The 21,926-nt window shown below is 38.2% G+C and overlaps 3 protein-coding genes across 14 annotated transcripts; all 3 read right to left on the bottom strand.

Annotated features, from left to right (window-relative positions):
• Positions 1–275: 275 nt before the first annotated feature.
• LOC113704167 (uncharacterized) lies at positions 276–5,986 on the bottom strand. 4 transcript variants are annotated; one of them, XM_072061517.1, is made up of 8 exons: positions 5,691–5,984; positions 4,654–4,730; positions 4,489–4,557; positions 4,242–4,354; positions 3,655–3,766; positions 3,437–3,580; positions 2,018–2,192; positions 276–696 (listed from the first exon to the last, which is right to left on the bottom strand). In XM_072061517.1, exons 1-8 carry the CDS (start codon positions 5,715–5,717, stop codon positions 571–573), a joined length of 843 nt encoding a protein of 280 aa, XP_071917618.1. In that variant the 5' UTR covers positions 5,718–5,984; the 3' UTR covers positions 276–570. The 4 variants fall into 4 exon arrangements, with proteins under 4 accessions (XP_071917618.1, XP_027081682.1, XP_071917620.1 ...); XM_027225881.2 differs by having other exon boundaries at positions 4,654–4,738; positions 5,691–5,981; XM_072061518.1 differs by having other exon boundaries at positions 628–1,399; positions 4,654–4,738; positions 5,691–5,986.
• Positions 5,987–7,410: 1,424 nt separating this feature from the next.
• On the bottom strand, positions 7,411–13,442 carry LOC113703997 (protein PHOX1). Of its 7 annotated transcripts, none has more exons than XM_072061537.1 (5): positions 13,292–13,418; positions 12,796–12,924; positions 10,294–12,392; positions 9,962–10,180; positions 7,411–7,835 (listed from the first exon to the last, which is right to left on the bottom strand). In XM_072061537.1, the coding sequence occupies exons 3-4, from the start codon at positions 12,266–12,268 to the stop codon at positions 10,038–10,040; spliced, it is 2,118 nt and encodes a 705-aa protein (XP_071917638.1). In that variant the 5' UTR covers positions 12,269–12,392; positions 12,796–12,924; positions 13,292–13,418; the 3' UTR covers positions 7,411–7,835; positions 9,962–10,037. The 7 variants fall into 7 exon arrangements, with proteins under 7 accessions (XP_071917638.1, XP_071917637.1, XP_071917636.1 ...); XM_072061536.1 differs by adding an exon at positions 8,098–8,257 and having other exon boundaries at positions 12,796–13,416; XM_072061535.1 differs by adding an exon at positions 8,098–8,253 and having other exon boundaries at positions 12,796–13,416.
• Positions 13,443–14,861: 1,419 nt separating this feature from the next.
• LOC113704298 (calcium uptake protein, mitochondrial) lies at positions 14,862–19,696 on the bottom strand. 3 transcript variants are annotated; one of them, XM_027226105.2, is made up of 7 exons: positions 19,123–19,694; positions 18,954–19,021; positions 17,627–17,850; positions 17,392–17,475; positions 16,646–16,859; positions 15,768–16,064; positions 14,862–15,445 (listed from the first exon to the last, which is right to left on the bottom strand). In XM_027226105.2, the coding sequence occupies exons 1-7, from the start codon at positions 19,514–19,516 to the stop codon at positions 15,230–15,232; spliced, it is 1,497 nt and encodes a 498-aa protein (XP_027081906.1). In that variant the 5' UTR covers positions 19,517–19,694; the 3' UTR covers positions 14,862–15,229. The 3 variants fall into 3 exon arrangements, with proteins under 3 accessions (XP_027081906.1, XP_071917798.1, XP_071917797.1); XM_072061697.1 differs by having other exon boundaries at positions 18,954–19,025; positions 19,123–19,258; XM_072061696.1 differs by lacking the exon at positions 17,392–17,475 and having other exon boundaries at positions 19,123–19,696.
• Between the last annotated feature and the right edge of the window lie 2,230 nt (positions 19,697–21,926).

The following is a 21,926-nucleotide window of genomic DNA, read 5'->3' as shown; positions in this document are numbered from 1 at the left end:
TGGATGCTGATAGATGATGAACGCTTGTTTGCACGTTTAACTCTATGTAAGCTAGTTGCATCCATCTCCCTTACAATCATGCCTGATAGTTGTTACGTCTTCTTTGTGAAGCAAAGCCAACAAGCGGTCAATTCAATCAAATTCCTTTTTTCTTTATTGAGTGGAATGAAGAGAGCAAACGAATTTGACCAGGACCTGGAATTGGAGCCCAGAATGATTGAGGGCCTTAATTTTATACCACAGTAAATAAGTAATCTGTGTCTTATCCCACACCATCAGCAAAAATGATCCTTACTTATTCCAGTTTCACGTGAAGACGTGGAAATTGTAATGCAACAAAGATTTGAGTCATCAAGGCAATTAGGAGAAAAAAAAAATGGAAGCCAGTGTTTGTCAACAGGACTTAGATGGTCCCCGAGTTTACATGATGGTTAGTCCTCTGCTAGGGGCTGATTTAACAGATGCAGCCCGCAATCGGCTAATCTCATCAATATGGCATTGTCCTGATGCTAATGCATTTTTCTGCGCTTAGATCTTAACTATCGAAATGTGGCATTGATATTCACACACTCAGGCGTCTACTCTTGCTGCAGCAGATGCATAACTTACACTGCTGTCTCTCGTCGATTTGCACTGACTCGATTGTTCATAACGAAGAAATTTGATCTTTATCTTTGTTGAGCAGTTCTTCGCCATCTAGTCAATTCAGAATGCACAACCACAAAAATTTCATTAGATTAATTAAAAAACTGAAGAATGAGCATGCAAAGTAATTGAAGAAAGTTGAGGAACAACTGAATTACTAACAAAGAAGCATATGAGTAACGTAAATACATTGGATAGAAAGATATTAAAAGTAAGAAGGAATATCTATGCCGACACAATTACACACAAGAGGTTCAATCACATGCCCAGGTCTACTTACAGAATGCATATGCTTTTCACATTTACGTCGACATTCGGCATCATAAGTCGACCAATCAAAAGAAGAAAACTTTAAAGAAAAGAAGTACCACTCCTTTTCATAATTTCACAAAACGATAATCAAAGAATGCCACAAAAATTAGTTTTTCTTGCATTAACCTAGAGAGGTCATGAATTCATACAAGTCATTGAAAATATTTTTTATCAATATCGATTTTTGCTTACTCCAAAAATATATCTTAACTAGGCTGGTTGGCCCCAGACAACCTTGGCCAACAGTTCATCCCTTTCTGAATTGTGCCTGGCATTTGCCAGCTAATCTCAAAACTTAGGTTCAACCATATATCTTAGCAGATCAACATGCAGTGAGCAGTTATTAACAGTTCCAGGTAAATGGAGAAACATGTGATTTATTCCAATTTTCTCCTGCCAAAACATTTAGGGGCCTCAAAGTATGTGAAGTTTATACAACCTCCTGCAGCAGAATCAACATACAAGAAAATGTAAGCTACCCACTTCCATATCATGAATGAAGAAGAAAGACTATAAAAAGGATATCCGGAAAGAAAAAGGGAAAGAAGAAAACCCACACGAAGCTAGTTGTAACCTTATTCTACTATATGCCAAGCGCGTCCACGTTATTACATCTTCTCATGGTGCATGCATGTTTTGTTTGAATTTCCATACGGCTAACCACACATTCAAGTTTAGGAAAAGGTTTAAATTCACAAAACAAACTACTGCACATTTAACAATCCGCCACTTCTTCCAGCTCAAACAAATTGCTTTCCTCACTATATGCCAAACGACCAAAAAGAAGTCTAAAACTAAAAGTGCATAAGCTTTATACAGTGTCCCCAATTTTCCAATCTAGTTTAGCACCCCCACTTCCCAAATTTTTCAAGTGGAGTAGGTCTAGGATTTCCAAAAGCATCACCATAATATCCAGTGTATGTTATACATATAATTTAGTAGCTTGAAGCTTTTCTTCCAAACTCATCTTTGACAATTTCTACCAGTAATATAAATATAGTTTTGAAAAAAAAAATTCTTTTTGAGAAAACTCATCAGATCAGAAAGGTGAGGACTTTACATGGAGAAAAACACTAATTGGATGTCGCCCGCATATTGTGTTGTCAGTCTCCAACAGATACTCTTTAAATGCATCTGGGTCTCCTGTTTCTATGATATCCATGCCCATTCTATCCAATGCTTCAATAGACCTGTATATTGCTCCATGTTTCTTGTCATAATGCATGTAGTTGAACCTGACAATAAGAACAATGGAAAACCACATTTTTAGTAGTCAAATAGAAAACATGAAAACAAACAGAAACAACAACTTCCTACTTCACAATCCCCAGCTGATTCATTAGGAAATAAGAATTTTTCCATTTTTTAAGCTAAATCTTCATTGAGAAACAAAAACTGGACCTCCCTTGCAGCAAACCCTTAGACTTCCGGTGTTCAACCTTGTGATATACAAGCTTTAGACTTTCAGTTTGATTTTCTTATCCATGGAAACGTGCAAAGATTTGAAGCCACTAAAAGTTTTGATCACAATGCCGAAGCAAAACCTCTTATTCAAATTTTCCAAGTATAATTGGTAACCACCAACGAATACCTTTTGACATATCTAGATCAACTAAATACAGGCTCCATGGTCTAGTATCTCCATTCTTTGTGGGATACAAGTTTCTTTACACTAGTACATTTCAATGCATATGGAGAAATAAACAGATCCTTGAAGACTTCACCTCTCTTCCATGCCTACTATTACTAGATCATTTTAGCTCATAGTTTTTTCACTTCAAGTTTCCCTTCCATTTTTCCCTAGGCTACCCACCCAAAGATAATTTGTTTTCCTCATCCTGACTATTTCTCTAGAGCCATATACAATCATATTTTCCAATCAGAGCAAAGAAAACCAGCACCTGTTCCACATTATTAGCTGATAAAGTCCTTTCATCCCAACTTAAGTAGCACTTAGGGTGCTTTTGATAAAACTGAAGTCTGAATTTATTAAATTATTGAATTGTTAAGTACTAAATTTAATACATTTAAGTGCATATCACATTCAGTGATAAGTGAATAACTTATCACTTAATTTTGGGAGCAAGTTTTGCCTAGAAAATTCAGTGTTACTTAATTAATTCAGATGTTCAATTTTTGGTTATCAAACGGTCTGAATATGTTAAGATCTGAATCCATTAAGTGTAAGTGCTGAATTGGATTATCAAACAAGGCCTTAGTGTGCAAACTGAAGTCTGTAAAATAAGTGGTCTGCATTAGGAGGAAGGGCATCAATGGGAAATCTCTCTTCCAAGAAGAAATTTAATGATTATATGAGGGCTATCCAGCAAGCAGATATAATGCATGATTGCCATTCAAAACACAACCAAAAGGACGAACACAGTGTCAAAATCTTAACAAACAACACTACTGCTTGTGCACTTAGAGCAGAATTGCTTAAGGATGATAGATGTAACGAAAACTGGTATATAGAACATACCGTGAACCCCAATGGCAAAAATCTGAAGACACAGAGAAGAAATTACTAGGATCATCTACATATTTTGCTAGCAACTGTCCATAAATAGCTTCATTTTCAGCACTAAGAGCACCAACCAAAATGGGCACAATCTTGACTGAGTATCTGCATTGACATCCTCAATAAATTGTCCTCTACAGAGATTAAACTATTATTGAACTAATCCACTACAATCCTACCCTTCAAATACTTTAGCAAGATATGGCAGGTGCATTTCCATGCTGTGCTCTGCTTCGTCAACTCGAAGATCCATCATTTCAAATTTCCCAGTAGCTTTCAGCTCTTCAATGACTGGTAGAAAACCTTACTTTAGTTATTTTCAGAAAAAGTAATTATGAAAAACATTGCAACAGACAAATAGGCTTCAATATTATGCCCCACTAACAATGCCAACCAGGTGTCTTTCGGTGCAAGTTTGATCTATCCCACACGGAGTTGACCATGGTTTGAGATCTGTTTTCATGCCAAGTTCCTACAATTATTTGTCCTTTTCTTTTAAATATCACATACATGCACACAATAGATGCATAGATTCTCTTACTGCCTGAGGCAACTTAATAAAGTGAAGTTAAAGCCCAAAAATTAACATGTAATTTGGTTTTTGTCACATGGAGTCCTTGCAGAATCTTTCATGCATATTCGCTATTGGAACAAAAAGGAAGTCCAACATTTGACTTATATGTTACCTAGAAAGTTCACACTGCTCATACTGCAGATATCTCTAGAAAGACAAAAAGTGTGGACCATGAGATGTAGATGAAAATACCTTCAAGATCAATGGGTAAGTCACCTACTGGTGTTTTGTAAACAGTGGCCCTTGAAAGAGCACATCTTGGAGTATAATAGTGGTGAGATGGACCAAGAAGAAACACGCGAGAACTGCAAAACGTAAAGGCCTGATTAAAAAGTTCACCTGATCGAACAGCATATTTACGTGGAAAGACGTACCGATGGATCTCCAGTTTACTGGAAATGAACAGACAGAGAATGTAGATAAGGGAGAAATAACGCACATTTTCTCAGGGTCAATGTTACCAAATGCAAAGGCTGCTGCGCGACCAGAATATGAATAACCTGCATGACTGGTGGATTTCATGCAGTTAAGATTAATAGTGTCACTGGTACAGGTGACATGGCTAGTGGAGGTTAGCTTTTAATGGGGTTCATGAATGACTTACGGTGCAATCACACCTCGTACATCAGAAGACTTCGTCAATCCAGCTGCTTTGAGCCACCCATCAAGCTCCCCAGCTAACTGTGTTGCTGACAGAGAAAACATAGCAAAGTGTTAAACTTGCCACTGGAATGCACAATAATAGCATGGCCATCTGTAAAAGGAAAAAAACACTTTACAGGTCACAAGGAAACTCAATAGGCTAAGCCTAGTTTACACAAATGCATCATCGCCATCAATCATCACAGACAAGATATGCATAGGCACTAAGAAAGATAAACAAAAGCACAGGATATCAGGCAGCATTGAGTGAAGCGATCAAAAATCAATCTCGGATAATATAGATGCAGAATGGCCAACTCCAGGCTTTTTTCCAAGAAACCAGCAAATCAATTGACCATCACACAATATCAACGAACAGGCAAGAGGTTGGAGAAAGAGTGATGACACGCAATCCTCAGCCAATATAGTAGCTCCCCATAATCCCAAACTGCTACCACACATCCCTTCATCCTCCAACTTGAGCGAGACCAACACGCACCAACAAACAGATACTCGGCACTAATTTCTATCCTTTAAAAATAAAAATAAATAAAAACACACTGTTTTATCCCAAAATTGTTGGGCAGGGCACAATCAGGAGCTTACCTGTTTAAGCACAGTAAAACCAGTTTCCTCAATTTCCCACAAGCAAATATACAAGTCGTAATCAGACAGAGCAGAGAAGTAGCACAACAACTAAAGAATTCAATGCAGCCCAGTTTATAGGAACTGCAAACAAGGCAAATTTGCCACCCCAAGTCCAGAGGTTTTGGGGAAAAATTAGCACGAACAGGTAGCAGCATATCAAGAAGAATTCATTGAAGAGGTAGCAAAATTAGTAAAGGCACTAACGAGCCCAAACATGATTCCTACTAATAAAACAACAAAAACAAATAAAAAACAAATCTTTATAACTATGAAGCTATAGTAATAAATAAAAATTGAAACTTGAGCGGAATGGGATATCAGATGCCGTCAGAAACTGGAGGGAAGACTTACGATTATCGGTGTACCAAGAACCAGCATGCGATGCTCTCCTGATTCTCTCCATTCCTACTCAATCTAGTAATCTTACTCTTCTAATCTATTTTATTTATTCCCAAATCAGTAACAAATTGGTTCCAATCAGTTCGCAGCTCTAATAACAGAAACGAAAAGGGGAAAACAAAAAAGCAAAAAGGCGAATGGGTAGAGATAGCTGAAGAGCAGCGTGTCGGGAACAGAAAATGCTGCGTGGCAGAGTCACTAGTCAGTGGATTATTCTCCCACGCCTCTCTTTCTCTTACTGCTGCTGGACTGGAGACTGGAATATTATTTATTTATTATTATTCTCTAGAGGGTTCTGGTTAGCTAATCTCCGGTGCATCCTTTCTTGCTGCACTTCCCGTTCCTCGCCATAGGATCTGGGAGCGTGACTGGGACCGCATCAATCATATTTTTGTGTTTTCTATCCGAAAATATTCCTCCGTTTTAAATAAAAAAAAAAAAAAACTTGTTCCCTTCTTTTGTCTGGATGAGGGGCGGGAGCGGTCATCAGAAGAACCGTTTCTGAGCTATTCACGGCTAAGATTTGATTCAAAAAAAATGTACGATCCAGATCACTTCTTGTACCTCTTTTTTAACAATATGTGTGGGGCCATAAAAATTTGTTTTAAAGTTACACGTTGTGCAAACAAAATTATGTTATGTGCAAATAAAATTACACGGTGTGCAAAATGCACAAAATCGCTAGGAACGGCAACCGTTCCTGCCCGTGGTCCCTCAAGAGAGAATATATATATCATGTCTGGATCCCTTTGGACCTAAGCAAACTCACAATTTTACGATTACATTATAGTATGAAAATAGAAACATTACATTACATAAGTAATGCACATATCAAACTCTGTCAATATTTTGTTTACCAATTATGCACAAGTGATTAAAAGGGAGGCGATTAATCTTGTATATACAGTGTATACGCTAGTAACAGTGGATGCATACCACCTAATCTCAAATTGAATTTTAGTTTACATCTTTATGTACTACTCCGCATATATACTATTTATGCATACAAGACTATACCGAAGCTAAATGGTCAAATATGTTGAAACTTGAGATACATTTTTATATTAATTTAATTACCCTGAGTGAACTCAATAATATTATTGAGTTTAGAAAATGTGTATTATTTTTCAATTTAGAAAAAAAAAAAAACTCCTCCTTTTGATTTCTTCTATCCTTTTTTTTTAGGGGTGAGATTGGAGGTGACGCTTCCCATGAGGGGCAAAGAAGTGAATTTTGGACAGAGACTTCTTGCAATCCTACCTGAAGCCAATATATATATATATATATATATATATATATATATATTTTATAATGTAGACACTAATATAATAGATATAGACACTAACGTGACAAATATATATATATATATATAGATCACGAGGCTACAATTTGGACACTAATATAATAGAATAGATACAGACCCTAAAGTGGATAAGATGAAAAAACATATAGTAGTAATAAATTTTCTCTCATTGGAATCTGTGCCCAAAAATTTTGTTGTCACCGAACCTCAGGGGAGAATGTTACAAAAATCAGAGTAGTGCTGAGATAAACTAGTGTCTGTTTTACTGTACCTTGCTGTCTGATCCAAATAAATGACAAAAATCAGTGCCCAGAAATTTGTTGTCACCGAGGGACTACAGGAAAAACTATATATAAAAAAAAACAATAATTATAATAATAATATTCGTATTCCAACCATTTCCGCTGAGGAGAAGCAACACAATAATAAATATTCTCGTCTCTTTTAGCAAAAAAGCTAGAATGAGCTGTGGTATGTATCAAAATAAAACAAACAAGATCACACTACTGCAGGCTATCCCCGCAAGACTTTTACAACATGATGAATATAAGCAAGTATACACTCGAGACATATTTGTCTACAACTGACCTTTTAAGAAACCGAGACTACTCCCCAAATTTCGCTCAAGGGGGAAAAAAATTTTTGTGAAAGATTGAAGAAATTTTTTTGTATCCCGTGAAAGCTACCTAGTTTGCAAAATCATCACTCAATGGTGAACTTTTTTTCTTTTTTTTTTTTTTTTGTGTTGGCTTCCAGAAGCAAATCAAAAAGCAAGTCGTCAAGAATCCAGCAACCTGCAAGAATGTGGAAAAACATGTAAATTCATGATTACCAAAACCAGGGCAATGCTACAAACACACAATGATATACTCTTGAGCAAATCATGATTGTAAGCTTTTACCAAACAAGCATGTGACACCATTTTTGCACTGATTCGAAGATCATTTATTTTCTTATCTTTTAGTGATTACACTGCAAAAGAACAAGCCCGAATCTTGATTCTGGAAGTAGTATTACTGACAAATCCAATTGAAAAAGCAAAAGGCTTAAGCTTACATAGCCCTATTGTCCAGAAAAGTTGGGACAGGAAAAACTGAAGATGCCTAAGATCAGTTTCAATTGGTAAAGGACCAGGACACTCAGAAGATAGCTCTCCACTCTCATTAGACACCAGCTCTACTACTCTCAGACACATGTCCAACACTCCTTTGCCTGCCTCCGTGACACCAAGAAAAGCCAAAATCTCAAACAGGAATCTTTAAACAAGAAGATCAACAAGCATGTCATCATTGCACCATAAATGAGCATACAATTAGAATTTTATGACGTATGCAACTGGACATAAAAGGCTCTGATGTCTCCCTAAGACCAAAGCTGATAGGATTGGTAAGATGACCAGAATAAATAGTTACATAAAAACCTCTTAACAAAAACAACGCAGGGCTTCTTCCACATGCAGTGGTTACCACTAGTTTCCTTGCACTGAGCCCAATTTTAGATCAAATCCTGATTGGACTGTAAACTGTTGTACACTAGAGAGTAACAAATCCTCGTGTCATAAGTTCTATATTTGTGAATCATGTCCTTTACCTAAACTAACTCTTTTATACACCTGTAGGAGCAAGAAGCATGCGTCAACCCTTTCAGTCACAGTACTAGTGGGGTGTTCACACACTTGATTAGCCCCTTTCATATCACCACACAACTAGCTCATGCTGTTTCAGTTTCCAGGTCGAAAGAAAATACATATACTTTCATACTAATCTTTCAGAATGCTGAATATGCTTTTATCCCTTGTAATCTTAAGTTGCTTAGAACTATTTACTAAAAACTGTAATAGAAAATTTTGGATGATTGTAGGACACAACTCTCCCCATTTTTGAGTATCGAATTTTCCACTAATGCCAGTCTTGCCAAACATAAAGCAACACTTCACTTTCCCCTCAATATGTTCATGCCATCTACTAAGCTAAAATTTCATCTTTTTTTTCCTCCTATTCTTGCTTTTAGGATGCAGCTTTACTGTGTGACGTACAGTTTCACTCATGTCAGGCTTAGAATTTCGGATTTTGCTTGTCCATTTTCTGAAACTATGACTCTTTCAATCTTCAACATTAGCTTTGGATAGTCTGTTTTGCCAGGGCAGAACAGAACACTGGAGAAAGCCCAACATGATAAACCAAGAAAAGGAGAACTTGCCATTTTCAGTCAGGTTTTATCTGATAGTTTGACGCTCGAAAGCCAATATGATAAACCGAGAAAAGGAGAACTTGCCATTTTCATTCAGGTAGTTTGATTCTCAATTTTATTCAACACTATAACAAACAAATGAGGCCACGAGTTCTTAATGCAACAACTAGAATTTGGAAGATCAATACTTCCCCAGGTAAGGGACATAATAAAGCTAGTAGGCAAACAGCAAAAAGTGGTTTCTGGTCATTCTCAGCCCTCCATCAATCTTTCTGCGCATAATCTGGAATTATCTTAACCAAAGTGCTGTTCTCTTAGTTATATTATTGACTCCTTTTAAGCCTGAAAGAAACACTGAGATAACTACTGATTAATTAACATCAACCAAGGACAACTCCAAGAACATAGTGAAAACATCTCCATAAGGAACGAGTCATGTGCATTTATAAATTTGAGTGTCAGGCAATAAACTGTACATCAATGTCTAGAAATTGTCACCTTATCTGTTTCTGCACTAATGGGTGGCAGTTGGAGGCAAGGTTGAGAAAAGCTTTGTAGTTAATATAAACCATAATAACTAGGCTCATAGTTAGACAAAACTTGAAAAATTTCCCCTGTTAAACCAATGTCCTTAGAAGCAATGAAAGACAGACAGCAAATTTGCTAGTTTTTCTTTGTGGAAAGTCAGCAGGCAGCTAGAAAGAAAACCAATTTCTGAGCATCACTTTACCTTCGTAGTATGCAAGCCATTGGACAATGAAGAAATAATAGTATTATGCAAAATCGCCAATCACGAACATGAAACCTTAAAAAGTCTGTAGCATAGAATGAAGTTTTGGAGCCCGACGACGGAAAAGAGGTTCTAGCCGGAATGTTGAGACACCAGACTGCCACCTATTAGCATCATACATCTCATTCCATGCCTGTACTATCTCATCAACTTCAAAGCCTAGAATTGCAGCAAAGCAAACTAATTAGTACAATCACATTTTAATGCATTTCAAGGAAGAAAAGATGCATCAAGCATTATCATGAAGAGATTGCAATGAATAATTAATTTACCTTCCAGAGCAGTCTCATTGGAACAATGGTTCTTCACCATTACTGCTATGTCTGTAGGAGATGCTCCAGCAAGTTCAAACTTTTCAATTGCAACCTCCAAGCATTCTTCCCAAGTCGGTAAACTCAGCTTAAATTCCACAACCGAGCGTTCGTACAGCAACGTCCCCCAGAGAAGGTGTATCTGAGATCTCATATTTGCAGCCTGCTCTGCAGCTTCTTCAGGGGATGCGTCTTTAAATAACCCATCTAATCCCAATTTTTGCAGCTCAGTTTTATGCTTATCTGATTTCGAGAGGCCATTTAGTCGCTCCTCCTCCATCTCTTCCCACATCTGCACGCCTCTTTCCATGCTATCCTCAGCCTTGTTGTACAGCTCCAAAACTTGTGGAGAGGCTCCCATCTCTAAATCGGCCTTGCTTCCAATAGCATAATACCATGAGAGTTTTGCATGTTCAAATCGCTGTTGGCCAAGAGCAAGAAGACCTTCATAGAAGTCTGGCTTGATTCTAAGAGCTTCTTCATACCTCATTCCCGCCTTAACATATTCCCTTTGTGCCCATTCATAAGCGGATTTGATGTCTGCCATTGCAGATTCCTTAGAACCACCCTCTTCTTTGAAAAACACTCGCTTCCTTGCCCTTGACATGTGAACATTTCCCCAATTAAACATGGCTAAAGCAGCCATCTCTTGGAACTTCAGTGCAGCAATTTCAAAAAGCTGTTGTGCATCTTGACTTGTGATCGTATCCTCCATAGCTTCTGAGTATAACTTCATCCCTATCTCATGAAGATCCAAGTATGAGTCACACTCAAACCCAACATGATTCTTGAATATGCGTGCAAACTGGATAATCCAGTCCTCAACACAGGTTTGACCTTTGTCCAGTTCCAAGCCTTTCTCCAAATTCCCATTCTCCGCAACAGTAGACAATTTGCTGGTGCTGTTAAAATCTTCAACTTCATTGCTCCCATAAAATGGTTCTTTCTCAGGACTAACTTCTGAAACATATAGTCTCAAAAAGCCCTGAAGATCGCCTGATGTCTCGGCCAACCTCAGCTCCTCAGTCGTGGTGATTGTAACCAAGTCACCCTCTTGGTCCTTATACTTGATAAGCACAGCATGCAGACTTGGAAAGCGATCCAAAACAACATCCCTCACCAGTCTAATATTGCAATTAACTGGTAACTGGGCCCATCTTATATCCTCTCCGAGAATCAATTTCACAGTCTTGGTGGCCACTTTTTCTTCCTTAACGCTAAGCTTCTCCTCCACAACAACCTTATCCTCAGCCTTCTTATCTGCAGGTTCCTCATCTCTCTTTTGCTCAACTTCCGAAACCTTCCTCTTCTCAAATCTATTACTTTTCTTCTTTTTCAACTTCTCTTTCGTACTCTTGCTCGATATGGATGGAAGGGGAGGCTCAACATATTCAGGGGGCAGAACAATTTCTTTATCCTCGACCCCCTTTACCTCAACTGCCTTCTTCACCTTCTCAGCAATTTCTAAAGCAGTTAGATTATTAGGTTCCATACTCAAAACATTGTTAACATCCCTTAAGGCCAAATCAAGCCTGTTCAAAGCCTCATAACACCTAGCCCTCTTCAGCAAAGCTTTACTATATTTAGGAGCAACTTCAAGTGCAAGATTGCATTCATTTATCGCTCTGGGGTACTCACCAAGCCCCATTTGCATATAGCAGGCAGCCATGTTGCTGCGCAAGTAAGCAACGTCAATATGGTTTCTGGGGAGCAATTTGAGAGCTTTTTCATACTTCAACATAGCTCCCTCATGGTCACGTTTCTGAAAAAGTTTGTTCCCTTCTTCCTTCAATTCTTGGGACATATTAATGAAGACAGCTGTGTCTTCATCAAATGCTTTAGAGGTACGATCTGGAGCTTTGCCAACCTTAGCAGCATTTGAATCACTGCGATTTAAGCCCACAGGACCTTTCTTCTTCCCGGTTGGTTTTCCCATTCTCCTAATCCAACAGCGGCCCAGTAAAAAAAATGCTGAAAAACCTCGTCTGACTTTTTGGTACCTTTTTATTCAATCCCACTTCAGATGTAGAATAAAGAACACTCCCGGAAGAATCTCCAACCTTCATACAAACCAAAAGAAAGCAAAATAAACGCTCAGAAATTTAAATAAGAAAAGGTCAATCAAGAATGGACGACAAATATTCAGTCAATTACACATAAAGCCCATCAAAATGGGAGGCCAGAAGAAGAAGTAGAAAGAGGAGAGCTTTTTGATTAATCTCAAGGCCTACAAAATGGAAACGGAAGACACAGAAGCAAAACATGAAAAGCTATAGAATCCCTTTGAAACAAAAGCCACGTCGTAACTATTTTGGCAACCACAAATCAGTTAAAGGCAGAGAGTCTTTCTACAACTTCAAATCAAAAGGAACCCAAAAAGACAGAAACTTTGAAGAAATATTAACCCACAAAGAAAGGGGAATTTATTGGAATGGGGAGGGGGGAAAAAGACTAACGAGTTACCTGCTAAAGATCCTCTGATTATCTCCCCTGTTGGTGAGTCAAGAAATTAATCAAAATTGCCAACGGGGAGATTGAGAAGAAAAGGAAAAAGGAAAGAGGCAATAATCCGCCTTTTCTTCTTTTTTAAATCTGTGATTATATCAAAGGGAAATGAGATGACTAATGGGAGGCAAATAGAGTAGTAATATGATTAAGGCTTTGCAAAAGAAAAAGGTGGAATTGGTGTTTATGGGGAAATGATGAAAAGGTCAAGAGAATGTTTTGTAACTTTGGCCTCTGTTTATGCATGGAATATGGGATTATTCTAAATGCAAAATGAAAGCAGTCTCAGTTCGTACTATTATGATGTGAATTAGCTCAGCTGAGAATGAATGAATGATGAGTGCTTATTAAGAATTATTACTGAACAATAATAATAATACATGAATAATTGGAACAGAGAACTGTGCATATGCCTGTATAGTGTTTGTTGGTTTTCATGAATTGGAATTCGTACTCAATCCTGGCTTTGTTTGGGAGCGGGACGTCAACGGGCCAGGTTTCCCGCCGCCTGCCCTGCTGCGGACCGCCAAAGTCCCCACTCCCTCCTACCAATAATGAATAATGAATTGCGCGCCACTTGGTGGTTTCTATTTCAACAGTACTACGTATTAAGGACCTGAAACCACTACCGGTAGCAGGCAGTAGTATATTAGTCTATTAGTTACACGAGAAAAGAAGATTTTGATGCACAAAAAGATTATTAATCTATTTTTCTTTTTCTCCGTTCAATGTGAACTTTTGAGTTTCATGGTAAAACAAAGAATCTCACACTGTCATTTGATTAATGTACCTATCAGCTAAATTACGTTTGGATTGTATTTTTCTGAATTTTTTTTTAGAAAAATTACTGTAGCGACTTAATATATATAAGGTAAAAAAGTGATTGAAAAATGTACTCACGAAAAAACGCAACAATTTTTCTTTGAAAAATTACTTTCCAAACAAGGAGTTTTGGGATCAAGAAAGGACTACAAATCTTTAGAAGAGTACACGTGCATCACAGGCTCAATTTTTGTTCCATTTTTTTTTTTTTTGTCAACACAGGGAGTTTCCAACTTTGTCGGACTAATCTCCCTACGCTTGTGCACCCCGCTCCAAAAAATACACAAGCAATAAAAAAGTGATTTAAACACGCGATCTCGACACCTAAAGAGGCTACCTAGACACCATCCGAGATGACTCAAATTTTGTTCCATTGACATAAGAGAATTTACATACCCAAAAAATAAAACCAGAGGTAGACATGAATGTGGGTGGGGGCGGCAATGGCTGAATCATAAAACCAGAGGTAGCATAGTATGGTAGTTGTAAGTTGTCTCAAAATCATTTGTCAAATTTTGTACACATGATACCTTGGAGGGCCCCCGCTTTGCTGAGAACACTAGTGTAATAAAGAAGATATGCCCCAGAGAGAAAAGAACATTCCTGTCCGGACCTCTGGCAGACACAAGGAGGTGGCGGCGCCCTTCCAGTTCCACTAAGATGATGCTGTTTTCTACTCTAGACTCCAGTGCTGCTTTGTTTGCTTTGACTAGTATGCTGCTGGTATTAATATTTAATACCATCCATCCTAGACCTAGACTGGTTCGACGGAAGACCCGCGGGCGAATCTCACACATAGGCCAGTAGTAGTCAGTCGCATTCACCCCGCCGTGGAAGACCCGCATGCAGAATTCTTTTGTCTGACTACATACGCAGACTTTGCATACTACTACCATTTCATGGCATCACATCAAGTACGGAGACAAGTAATAGCACTCGTTTACCATTATTGTTCCAGCTCAAATTAAACAATCCTTCAAGGCGAATACATTTACTGCAGCGGGGGAAAAACCTGTCTCGAGGAGTCTGGGGGGTCTTTATCTCTTAGCAGCGGGACACCCTGTGGGGTTAAGTTCCCACATCGCTTGGGGGGGTTTGGGGGGTTTAGTAGTTAAGTGCTGCGGAGCACTTCAAAAGTTGCCGGCTTTTGAAGTGTCTTCGCAGAGTCCATTTATCGAAACACTCATACAAAAAACTGTGAGTTATGAAAGGGAATACATTTACTGCATCTAAAAGAAACGAATCTAGCTCAATAAATCATTTGAGTTCCCACTATATACAGCATATAACTTCATACAGCATGTAACTTCAAGGCGAAGACGAAGAAAACTCCAAATCATGGACTATAATAAGCCCATAAACCATCTCACATCCATGCTTCAGTTAAAACTCCCAGTCCTGGCCATGACACACAGCATCATGTTAGAAACGGTACGGGTGCCATGCATGGTTAATCCCGTGATTTACAAAATATTCATTCAGCAAAATGCTAATCATTGTCGCCTTATCACGTCGTCTGAACCAGTCAGTATGCACAGCACTGAACGTCAGAATATCAAGTGGAAGTTGATTATGAAAGCAGACGAGATATGGAGTATTTGCTTCTGCAGTTCCAACAACAAGATAAAAAGTTGAAGATCCCTGCTTCTGTTGGTTGAGCAATGTCTTTCTCCCGCTTCTGCAATACTCTTATGAACTCGTCAGAGCTTAAACTTCCGTCTCGATTTGCATCAAAAACATGGAAAATTATTTCGATCACATTGTCAGTGAGAGAGACGTCACATACCTGCAACAGATGATTGATTTCATCAGAACAAAACACGACAATAGCAACATCTCAACACAACTACCGCTAAAAGGTTATCTTTTTAAACCCGAAGATTCAATGAGCAAGCTAGGGCAGATTATTTACAAGAATATGTGCATGCAAAAGCGGAATTGTAACATGGATATGGAGAAATGTAACCTGACAGGAACCATATCTCCAGGGCTCATAAAAACAAGAAAAATTGATTATTTTGGAAAATGAAGAGAACACCATTTCTGAGTTCAGGAGAATATATACTAATTCACAATTGGAAAATGATTAGAAGATATGGAGATCCTACTTGAGAAGCAGCTCGTTTGAAATCCCCTTTTGTCAAGAGACCATTCACTTCTCCAAAACTGAAAATTGCAAGCGAGAATGGCTGCAACTTTTTACGAAGCTCTGCAAAACTCTTGAATTCCTCAAGTGTAATACGGACATTGCTGATATGTGGCATTTTGTCCAAGTCATCAACACGATCATGCAACTTGCCTAAATGCTTCAGATCAGCAGCAGCTACCATTGACAACGCAAAGTCTTTGGCGGATATGGTCCCTCGGCACTTGTAATCATAGTGGGAAAACTCCAACTTCAGCATCTGAAAAAACCATTTTCATTAAGCAAAATAACTGAGCATCAAGGCCAAGCACGAAATTACTTTGCAGCAGTTGAAATCACAAAACTTTCTATAGAACTAAGAGAGAAAAAGAGAGATTACAAAAAGTGAACTTTCTAGTACTCATTCTTTCTCAATCAATTGGATACCCCAGTGAAGGCCAATATATTAGTAAAGAAACATAAAGACATCAGATGAACCTCGACTGAGAAAACCTAGTACAGCACATTCCAAATTAATCAAGAAATGATGACACCTTCAACCAAAAATCCATCCAAATCCAAAGTTACTTCTTACAGTAAAATTCCTGAGCAGTAAAACAATTATTCCAGCAAACTAATCACAAGATATCATTTACAAATCTTGTTGGAACCAGGAATGTGGAATCAGAGCATGGAACTGGGACAAGAAACATAGGTATATGGCTATGTAATTTAAAATAATAATAATAATGATAGGGACAAATTGAAGTTGGTGTCTAAGACAAAATAGAGAACCCCAAAATAATTTTATCCATTCTCTTCTCTAAATGACGCTGGATAAAGTGGAAGAGAAAATTATACTTCATCATGAAGATCTCTCAGAAATTGTACGAATTTATCATGGTGAAGGCACCTCTTCCCATCTTCACCAAAGAAGTATGCCACTAGGCCTCCGTTTTCTACTGAACCCCCAAGATTATGCCCTGCTCGAAGTCCATCCCTATGTAAAGCCCCTTGCCTGTTGTGAGCTCGCATTAAAGCCATTACTTTCTTGAATTCCTCTCTGTGTATTTCCCTACCATCAGAAATGAGCATTAAATTATAAGCAGAAGGATGAAAAGGCATATGGTTTTTGAGCCCCCGAGAGTACTTCAAACAAAGTAAACCAAAGATAAAGAACCAGAAGGGGAAAAGGAAAATGGTAAAAAGAAGCATGAATTTGTTCAGTAGAAAGTTTAAAATTAAACAGTCTTTAGTGAAATGCATCATATGAACTACCTATTTAAGCAGTATTCCTACAAACACCAGGTATTAATCAACCTTTGAGTCCACTTTCGCTGATGCAACTCCATCAAAGAAGCTACAGGTGACGCATTCTTTACAGTCTCCTATTCATAGTAGATATTTTCTTTTTCCTAAAATTTAGCAGAAACATATGTATGAAAAAAATTATAATTTCTAGTCTTTTCCTTTTGTTCCTGCAGAGACTATAACCTATATGTATAACCAAAGCAACAAGAAACTAATTTTTGTTCCAAACCAACAGAAAAATAAAAAACAAATTGACTGAGTTGGCTACTTGCGTAAAAGTTGCATGAATTTCCCACCTATTACAGTCAAGGTCAAACATCTTAAAAGCCACCGAAAAACTGGATTCCGGAATGCTGAGTAGTGTGACAAAGAATATATACCTGTCACAGTAAAATATAAACTGCCTTCAGTCAACTGGGGAACTGCAGTTCTTGGGCATACAATGAAGGAAGAAAAGGTAGAATCAAGCGAGCAAATTGTAGGTACAAGACGTCAAACAATTGTCTTCACAAGGAAGAAGGCAAAACTCACTCCTTAAAAGATATCAGACCATCATTGTCCGTATCAAAAAGCATAAAGAACTGTGAAGGGGCACAACGCAATTCACCAGGAGTCCTTTCTCCTTGGAGATATCCATCTCGTACAAGGTTTGATTCAGATGGAGGAAAAACAGGAACAACTGCTCGCATCAAGTCTGCTGGAGTCATAAATATTTCTCCATTATCAGCACAGTGAGAAGCAAAGTACTCAAATACCTTCAGAAAAAGAGAGCAAGTTCTTGTCAATGGTCCATAACCATTTCAAGCATTAGTCAAGATGGAAGGCTCTCTAAAACAAGGGAAAATCAGTTGTTCTAAGAAAGAGTTGACAATTAAAGAATTTTTAACATCATTTTCTACTTAGAAGTCAGTACATCTTTAGGAATGAAATTGAAACTAAAGCCCCATGCAACTAACACAAAAGTACAAAGGAATAAAATTGAAAACAGGCCAAAAGACATGGAAGAATTGCTTAACCACCCTCAACTTCAATTTGGGTTGTCAACCTAGACACATGGACACAAGAAGTTTCCTTTACTTTTATGGGCTAAAGCATTCAGCTTCTGTTGGTACATTGCCCCAATCCCATTGCATAGGATTGAAAAGAAAAAAAATTCCCTGCAGGAGAATTTCTCATGTACAACACATGAAATTTTCATCTTTATACTGGGTGATCCCAGGTTTTTATTTGGAACTTGGGTAATGGTAGCCACCAGAGCAATGTTCACAAAGTGGACAGTGATTAATGGACATCTAGAGTTAACAATGGTGACTACTTTGGGAAACAACTGTGGGCGTTCAAGGTGACTGGAGAGATTTAGCAGGAAGTAGCCTCGAGAGAGGGGAAAAAAAAGCAGCCTTCTTCATTTCAATAAGCAAATGTAATCCAAACTTGTCTGAAACACTTCTTCAGTCAGGACCTAAAGAACTTGCCGCAGATACTAGGTAATACGTGCAAATGTGGAGCTAAAAGGGTAGGGTACATGGATGGAGTTGCAAGCTTTTTTCTTTTGTCCTTTCTTTTCTTGTTTCGAAGGCTAAAAGTTTGAAGTTTAAATCTGGTTTAGGTCCTCGAGCTATATATTTTGGCTGCAGGGAGAGCTATATATTTTGAGATGAGATGATGTAGTTCAAGATTGTGAACAACTGTGGTGACAGTTTATTAAAGACAAATAACATATATTTTCCACACAAAACAAGTCCAATGGCAAATAGGGATAAGCTAAGTAGTTTCTTCTGTTAACAAGAAGAATAAAACAGAATCCGTATTGTACCAACAACATATATGTAATTGTGAATTCAATCAGTAAGATATCTACCTTCTCAGGAGGACTTCGCATCCGTATGCGCTTCTCATAATTAAAAAACACTTTCCTCCTATATGCATCTGTCTTCCCCAAAAAAAAAAAAAAAACAAAGTTCAAGTTTCTATAAATCCAGATAGAAAAGTAGATGTTAGTTCTAATACTAGTAGGAAAAAGAAGTTACCTCCAAACAGAAACTTGGATTGATTGGGTCGACCATCATCATTATCATAATCAGCATCACAATCATCAGGTGGGGTTGGTAGTGATAAGGATGGAGAATTTACACTTACAGAGCCATCATCAGCAAATGATAAAGATGGGAAATTTGCAGGAGGACTACTAGTAGTACGAGAATAGAGAGCGAGAGCAATGGTAGAGCTTGCGATTATTCCAGGGACGACCCATCTCAGGAATGGCCTACTGGTAGTACAACGACCCAAATGGGATGCTGTCGCCGGCGGCAATAGCGGCGGTAAGGAGGAGAAGTAGCGGTTCGGGAGCGATTGGATTATGTATCGGCGATGATGGTCGATTAAGGGTTGAGATGATCGCCGGAGAGTAGACCAAACCGACATTTTTTATCTGCCAAAAGCGAGTGGCAGTAAAAATTCCCAACCACCAAAGTTGGCGGAGTGCGCATTGGTTGGTTTAGCGATTTTAGTTATACATTGGCTGGGCGCGGCGGGCAGGGGGGGCATGCACCCGCGGAAGTCAAATCAATGTTGAGTTCGGTTCGCTGCAAACCTCCCTGAGCTTTCTGACACTTGCACTGACACCCATCAAGATTTTAAAAATTTCACTGAGCTCCCCTGTCAGAGAATTGGGGCCGTTGCTGACATCATGAGTGCCGAAATTACCAGTTTGTCCTTTGAAGTTGGAACGATGACTGACATTAATTTGGGGATGAAATGCCCATTAATTTAACTTCTATTTAGGTGATTAAAAGCCCATTAGAAATGGCGCCAATAGAAGAAGAAAGTTGGTGCCATTTTTGTGGTTGGGCCGATTTGACAAGAATGATTGAACAAATACATCTTACTTTGTAGCCATATAGCTAGAAGGGAAGATATAGAGAAGAAAAAAAAACACAAAGGAAAAAGAAGAAGACAATGGACGATAAGTGAAATTGTTCTTCATCAGCTTGGAAGTGAGGTTATTAAAAGCAGAAATAAAGGTACGAATTTTCATTTTCAATGCAACACTACTATAGTGAAGCGTTCTGGTGAATCAGTTTCAAGAAAGGTAGCATGTTATGTAATAGATTTTTGCTTGATCAGTAGATTTTTTAGTTGGTGGTAAAGCTTAAGAGCTGTATTTAATGTATGCTGATGTTATTTGCAAATTTCATTTGTTTCTGTAAAAAAAATAAAGGCTCAAACATGGACTTTTTTTATCAGCACTTTGCATCCAAATCTGAAAATGTAGGATGGGAACTCTTGTTGCTACTTATGACATTGATGTTCACTGTAATTGATCCAGACCCGACCCAAATCCGATAAATTTTTTTCGGATTTGGGTTGAAAAATAATTTTGATACCTGAATCTGGATCCAAACCTGTTTACTCTAACAAAAAAAAGGGTCAGATACGAAAATATAGAATTTTGACCCGTATTTCACTCGGATCCGAACAGTATATTAATAGTTATAAAATATAAAATTTTTAAATACATTCTTTTATCAAATTAACAATTTAATAATGACTTTGTAGATTGATTGGTGGTTAGTTTTAGATTGACTATTGCGAGTTATTTGTGATTTAGTTTTGTAATTTGATTTGTTTAAGTTTGGAGATTGAATTTGTGATTGATTTTGGATTTAATTTTGAAATATTTAAATTTGGACCTTTTAGACCCGAATCTGACCCGGACCCAATTCCGAAACTCTGAGATCAAGACCTGTCGGATATGCGGGTCGAATGTTAGTCTACTACATACAAAGCGAATTCAGATCCGAAATTTTCAATTTCGACTCGAACCCGATCCATTGACACCCCTATGCATATAGGACAGGTTGCATTTGTAGTGAGTGATCGTCCTTGCTTTTTCTCCTGTGTTATCAATCTGTTATGTCTGATCTTCCAGATTAAGTTCTGCCATTACTAGGGTCCTCTCAGCTTCCAAATCTTATTCCACCCTATGTTGATGGGGTGTTTCTCTTCATTCTCCCAAGCTAAGCCGTATGCAATGGGGTGTCTTGTATTCTTGAGCGGGACTTGAGGATACAGCGGATATCACGTAACTGGCGCGTGCGGGTTAGGGGCGTGACAGTCTCTCTTTATTCTCCCAAACTAAGCCGTATGCAGAGCTTGTCATGAAGACTCCTCTGTTATCTGGTTTCCAGCAGAGTGTGTCCTGATTCATTTCTCCTTCAGTCAGGGAGATGATTGTGTATGTTGCCTGGCAGATTATTCTGCAACTCCTCCCATTTCCAGTCCTTCTCCAGCTCCCAGTAATTGCTTTTCCATTGACCTGACCTGACCTAGCATCGAAACAAGCAAATCACCATTAAGCAACATTATAAATTCACAATTTACCCAAATAAATTGAAGGAACAATAAGCTGAATATAGTGGGAGAAAATACTCGGTATAATTTCTTAATTTTCACTAACGTTGTTAATGTGTCCATGGAATTATGGATAGGATCACGTGAGACTTGAACCGCTTTTTTTTTTGGGTGCTTTGGAAGGCCATGGCCTGTTACACAGAAACTAGTTTGGGGGTTGCTAACTCCCATGATATCAGCTGCTAGAATTCGTCTTAAGCTCTGTAATGGACTTTCAATCCAAGTGACTCCTACTCTTGTCTTCAGGCTTTCCTTTGCGAGGAAGTCTGCGCACATATTTCCTTTGAGACTTGGAACTTTGTGGCAGACAACTTGGTCGTGTATCTTTGGTATAAAGTTAGGAACAAGTCTATGAGGAATGTTAATAATAGGTACTTTCAAGAATTTCTCTACCAGCATTAGGAGCATAGATCGTTGCATG

The sequence above is a fragment of the Coffea arabica genome, chromosome 8e (genome assembly GCF_036785885.1).
Source record: "Coffea arabica cultivar ET-39 chromosome 8e, Coffea Arabica ET-39 HiFi, whole genome shotgun sequence".
Taxonomy (NCBI): Eukaryota; Viridiplantae; Streptophyta; class Magnoliopsida; order Gentianales; family Rubiaceae; genus Coffea; species Coffea arabica.
The sequence above is the reverse complement of the archived record's forward strand: the minus strand, read 5'-3'. Positions and strand labels throughout refer to the sequence as shown.